The sequence below is a fragment of the Rattus norvegicus genome, chromosome 17 (assembly GCF_036323735.1).
Source record: "Rattus norvegicus strain BN/NHsdMcwi chromosome 17, GRCr8, whole genome shotgun sequence".
NCBI classification, from domain to species: Eukaryota; Metazoa; Chordata; class Mammalia; order Rodentia; family Muridae; genus Rattus; species Rattus norvegicus.
In genome coordinates this window covers 65,152,932-65,158,931 of record NC_086035.1, presented here as the reverse complement: position 1 = coordinate 65,158,931, position 6,000 = coordinate 65,152,932, and the positions used below count along the sequence as shown (strand labels likewise).

General features: G+C 46.6%; 1 protein-coding gene across 11 annotated transcripts in view; it reads right to left on the bottom strand.

The window, feature by feature from the left end:
• Positions 1 to 309: 309 nt before the first annotated feature.
• Chrm3 (cholinergic receptor, muscarinic 3) overlaps positions 310 to 6,000 on the bottom strand; it is a 462,074-nt gene continuing 456,383 nt past the window's right edge. For 10 of the 11 annotated variants that reach the window (XM_063276047.1, XM_063276048.1, XM_039095336.2 and 7 more), the window contains one exon: positions 310 to 3,868. In XM_063276047.1, coding sequence (XP_063132117.1) covers positions 2,080 to 3,849 — 1,770 coding nt within the window. In that variant the 5' untranslated portion in view covers positions 3,850 to 3,868 and the 3' untranslated portion in view covers positions 310 to 2,079. The remainder of the gene's footprint in view (positions 3,869 to 6,000) is intronic. The other variant, NM_012527.2, reaches the window with a different exon arrangement.

The following is a 6,000-nucleotide window of genomic DNA, read 5'->3' as shown; positions in this document are numbered from 1 at the left end:
GAAAATCCTTACTGTGATATGGATTTTCATTTTGTTCCTTGCAATGTGGTTCCAGACACCATGGAGGAAGTTTGCCTTGCTGCCTCATATGGGGTTAGCTAAGGAGTGGTTTTCAGCGACAGGGGCTTACTACCTGGAAGGAGTCAGCTGCTCTCGGATGGTCACTAGGTGATGGTCTTCTTCTTTTTAGCCACATGGAAAAGCTCACTGGACATTAGTCATGACTCAAGCGGACCCTAAAGAATCAATATCCAAGGGTGCCCCAATGGAGGGGGGGATCATACTCATCAACACTAAATAAACACATGATAAAGTATGCATAAATATTCTTTATATAAACATGACACAACATTAAATAGTTCAGGTACAGACACACCACTGAGAACACACCCACTGATGTCAAAGTCGGCTGTAAACACCACCTCACACTGAATACAAAAGCAGCTTTGGCCCCCAGCTCTGGGTTCACAACACGGATGGATGCCCTGCACAAGGGAAGGGTTCTCCACAGCCCTCCCACCCCCCCACCCCACCCGCTCCCCACACAGTCCCAGCAGAAGGAAAAGAAGAAACCCAACAATACAGCAGCCAGAAGAATGAGAGCAGCAGACCCCTCCCCCAGAGGAAACACGGTGCACTTGGGGCAATTCAAAGGATGATGCGAAATTCGGTTGTCACAATGGAAAGAAATCGATTTCGAAGTAATACTTTTTCTAGTGCCATTCTTTCTTCAGAGGATGCATGGCTTCCTAGACACCAACCACTCCTAGGTGAAGGTTATACAGTGACTACCAGAAGGGTTCTGACTCCTGCTAAGTGACAGGAGGTAAGCCCACCTTCCTTTCAGAAGGTGCCAGGTAGCAGGAAGTGGAATACAATACTTTCCTCCGTCAGCTCCGAGCACAGCGTTTCCTTTGATTTTTCTATGTAAATGTAGATTATATTGCTGTGTGTGACATTCAAAGGTGACTCTAGGATTGAGTTTCGAGCAGTTCAGATCCCAGAAATTTTGTTTTGAAACATTCAGATTTGGACGACTAAATTCAAACATGTACAGAAGTTCGTTCTTTTGAGCTCAAAGGGGCCCTGGTTTATTTAGCTCCATCGACAGAGAGCTAACAGTGCAGGAGACAGTGCGTACTGAGTCCAGTCAAGACACGGTGCCGACTGACCCTCAAGACTGTCTGTCTAGCACAGGTTTGCTGAGAAGGTCTGGATTTTCTGTGCTGGATATTATTCTTCAGGATGGTTTGTGGGAAATAGCTCCAGTGTCAAAAACCCAGACCAAAACACAACGTCAAACTGGGCTTAGTTCAGTTTCATATCATTTGAGGATCCTAGAGAGTTTCAGTTACCAAAGTATGGTAGGAACTTCCTTTCAGTTCAGTGTTCCCCATCACGTTATATACACAATGTGCGTGCGTGCGGAAACTCACACATGTATAGGTATGCATGTTCCTGTACAATTTTATTTGTGTGAAACTTGAACAGCACGAAACAGTACGTTGCAAGAACCAAGAGTCAAATCCACGAATAGAGTTTGACAACACACTGAAAGAGGACAGAAGCTGATTGGGGACAAGTGGTGTCAGCTTTGCAATATACAAAATAACTCAGGACCACAGATTTTTTTTTTCAAGCTTGCCGTGCTTCACATGGGATCTGGATGGACACTTTGGGACCCTTAGGGAGAGCACATGGCATCTAGTGCCTTGAGGCTCACCAGTGATTCCAGAGCTGATAGGAATTAAGAGACCCAGGCAGACCAATTTCTGAGGATACTTGCTCTGAGACAATAATTTCTTTTTCTCTTAGAGGAAACAAAATCCACTTAAAAGTCTGTTTCAGAACACATCTCTTCATGTTTAGCGGTATGCCTCTCCTTCTTTCCTGCTGAATTGGCATTGGACCAAAATCAGTTATTCAATGGATCAGTAAACAGGTAGCTTCTCTCCCGTGAGGTCGATAAAAACCCATTTTATCACCATCAGGGATGGCTCCCCCCACCTGCGCCAGACTCCTGCTAGGCTGTGTGGGCTGACGCGCTTGCGTGGTCACTGCTCTCAACATACCCCTTTTCTACAAGGCCTGTTCCGGCACTCGCTTGTGAAAAATGACCGACTGTCTCTGCTGGTACTGCTGTTTGCGCCTCTTCCTTTTGTCACACTGGCACAAGAGGAGCGTCTTGAAGGTGGTTCTGAATGTTTTGTTGCACAGGGCATAGCACACAGGGTTCACGGTGCTGTTGATATAGCACAGCCAGTAGCCCAGATTCCAATAGGTTTTGGGTATGCAGCTGTCACAGAAGGTGTTCACCAGGACCATGATGTTGTAGGGGGTCCACGTGATGATGAAGGCTAGCAAGATGGCACTGAGCGTCTGGGCGGCCTTCTTCTCCTTGATGAGCGACATCCTCTTCCGCTTGGTGATCTGACTTCTGGTCTTGAGAGCAAACCTCTTAGCCAGCGTGGCCTCCTTGAAGGACAGAGGTAGAGTAGCCGTGGTCTTGTCTGCCGAGGAGTTGGTGTCAGAGGTCTTGCCTGTGTCCACGGCAGACTCTAACTGGATGGGAAGCTTGGTGAAATCCTTCTGACAGTTGTCACCATCACCCATGCTCTTCTGGGCCTGAAGCTTGTGAGCATTTCTCTCCACATCCACAGTCCCCAGGTCCTCGTTGGACACCTGCAGGTTATCTGAGGACGGTAGCTTGGTAGAGTTGAGGATGGAGCTATGGCCTGGAAGCTTGAGGACAATGGAATAGATGGCCCTGGTCTCTGAGCCAATGTCCTCTTCATCGGAGGAAGCAGAGTTTTCCAGGGAGGCAGCAGCATCGTTGTTGTTCCAACTGTCGCTGCTGCTGTGGTCTTGGTCCATCTGCTCGGCACTGGGCTTCCAGCTCTTGGTGGTGAACCAGAAGTGACAGCGACCGTACTTCCTCCTGGATGATCGTTTCACGCCTTGCTGTTGCAGTTCATAGCTGCTACAGCTTCGAGAACTGCCTGTGGGGTGGACAAAGTTTTCTGCCTCCGCTTCTGTCCCAGAGGCCTGTAGGCCAGCCAGCTCTTTGGTACGCTTCTCAGTTTCCTTATAGATCCTCCAGTATAAAATAGTCATGATGGTGACAGGCATGTAAAAGGCAGCGATCGCCGTGCCGAAGGTGATGGTGGGCTCACTCAGAAACTGAATGAAACATTCTCCTGGGGGCACAGTTCTCTTCCCTACAAAGTATTGCCAGAACAAGATGGCAGGAGCCCATAGGACAAAGGAGATGACCCAAGCCAGACCAATCATCACACCAGCTCGTTTTGTTGTTCTTTTGGCTCGGTAGGTGAGTGGTCTAGTGATGGAAAAGTACCTGTCAAAGCTGATGACCAGCAGATTCATGACAGAGGCATTGCTGGCCACATAGTCAATGGAAAGCCAGAGGTCGCAGGCTAAGTTCCCCAGTGCCCAACGGTTCATAATGATGTAGGTAGTGAACAGGTTCATGGAAATGACCCCGATGATCAGGTCTGCACAGGCCAGGCTTAAGAGGAAGTAGTTGTTGACTGTCTTCAGCTGTTTGTTGACCTTGAAGGCCACAATGACAAGGATGTTGCCAATGATGGTCACCAATGCCAGGAAGCCGGTTAAGAAGGCAATGAAGACCACTTGCCAGATGGTGTGACCCCCGAGAGGGTCGCTGGAGGTGTCGTTTGAGGAGAAATTCCCAGTTTCTTGTGAAATGTTGTAGCTGCCCAACTGAGTGACTGTCCCCAAGGGCAGCCCTGCCTCCGAGGGACTGTGCACCCAGGAAGAGCTGATGTTGGGAAACAAAGGCGAGGTTGTACTGTTACTGTGCAAGGTCATTGTGACTCTCTGACATAGTCTGGGGGGGAAAAAGAGAAGAGATGGAGTTAGGAAACATCTTTGTTCTGTTTGGTATGCTCTTTGGGCAGCTTACATTACGTGTGTGTGTGTGTGTGTGTGTGTGTGTGTGTGTGTGTGTGTGTGTGTGTATAAATTACATTTGTTCTTTGACAATTATACACCATCAGTCCCAACTTCTCTTAATTTCCTTCCCACTCCTGTCTACTCATCCCAGTGTCCCCACAAAATCTTTCTCACATTCCTGTCTACATTTTCATTCTGAGGGAGGGTCTCAATCTGTAACCCAAGCAGGCCTGGAACTCAGTCTTTAGCCCTCAAACCCGTGGCCTTCCTGCCCCAGCCTCCAGAGCTGGGATAAGGCATGCACCACACTTGGCTGTGTATTCTACCGTTAGGATGTGTGTTACAAGACGCACATTTCCAGGCAGCTAAACACCACCAAGTTAATTCTCTCACGTGAAGGGCATGAGCTAAGGGAATGCTGGGATTGATTTGTTCAAGGTAGCTAAGGAATGGAACTTGGTGCATTCTCCTCACATTTGTACAGACATTTCTCGGAATGCTGACAGCAAACCCAACAGATTTATTCACTTCTACTTCCACAGGGAAAACGTAGCAGATGCTTATGTGGCCATTTATTCAAGCACAGTGTTACGGTCATCCTATTTGGCAAGTGCATGTGACCAGTGGCATTTCATCCACCTGATAAAATGATGAACATAAGCAACTTGAAGGTGACACCAGCTGTCCCAGCCTCAGTGGAATGATCCAAGCCAACCCAAGGCAAGAGAGAAAAGCATCCACCATTTCACTTGATGCGGCCTCTTTAGCTTTATCTAGTTTGTTTGGGAACAGATCCTTGTATAGCCTAGCCTGGTCTCAAATATCCTAAGTAGCCAAGGATGACCTTGAAGTCTTATTTTTCTGTCTCTACCCCTGGAGTGTATATATTCAAGGCATGTTTCACCACACCTAGTATATTTGGGCCTGAGGAATCTACCAGGGCCTTTCTGCATGGTGGTGGTGGAGATGGTGGGGGGACGGGGCTTAGTAAGTGAGTTACATGCTTAGCTGGTGACATCATCTCTTTGAAACATTATTGAAATATGTGATATGCTTAATTTGTATGACATTCGATAGCACGCTTATTTCTTATATCTTTCTGGAGAGATTTTTAATCTTCCTGGGGTCTCATCTTCTGCAAAGGTTCTTAGACACAGTTGCTAAGTTTCCTTTTTCAGTGCCAGGCTTGCCTGTTAGCCTTGTTTACACCTTTTAACAGTCCAGAGCCACTCTGTGTCATGCATTGACGTCTATTGCAAGGGTCCCTTGCCATTGTGGCAGGGTTCTGCTCTCATGGGAACGAATCATGTTCTGGTGTCTTGCTTTCTCGTCTTATGATGACCATGTTGATTTTATTACAAATAGACATAATATCTAGAAATCCCAAGGCTTCTGTCCGTCTTCTTTCATCTTGTCAAGGGGTGACACAACTGATGCCTGTGATGTGGCATCCTTTCAGATATTCTTTTGTGTCTAGCCTGACACCCTTCCAGCATGTTTTGAGACAGGCATTTGCCACTTGGCCCTGAGTCCTTGACCTCAGTAATGGACTTGATATATATCCAAACAAAGACCATCAGTTTGGTCGATGTATGTGGATGCTAGGAAGAGAGAAAGGTCTACCATCTTTGTGGGTGCTGGGTTCTGCTCACCACTTTTGTACCTCTATGTGCAAAATCTGAGTGTAAGGGAAGGCAAAGAAAGATGGGGAGCAGCAAGATGGGTGGAATCCTAAGAAGCAGATACAACCTGAAGACAGGTGTTTCAAAACTAGACATAGCTATTTTTAAATCAATAGGACCACCTCAACCTTGGTTACATAGCAAAAAAGAAAATCTCCCTTTGTTCCCTGTACTTTTGAAGGAAGGCTTTGATTATCCACAACTAATGGTTCTTGATTAAACTATTCCATTAAAGGAACAAGTCAATACTCTAGACTAGTCTACCTCTCTAATAAGTAACTTGAGGATTATAGTTAACCCTAACTATACTTTGTTAAAACAAGTGGATTTGAGTTGCTCTAACCATACGTGTAATAATCCGCTGTAATGGGTATGTAGATCTGTA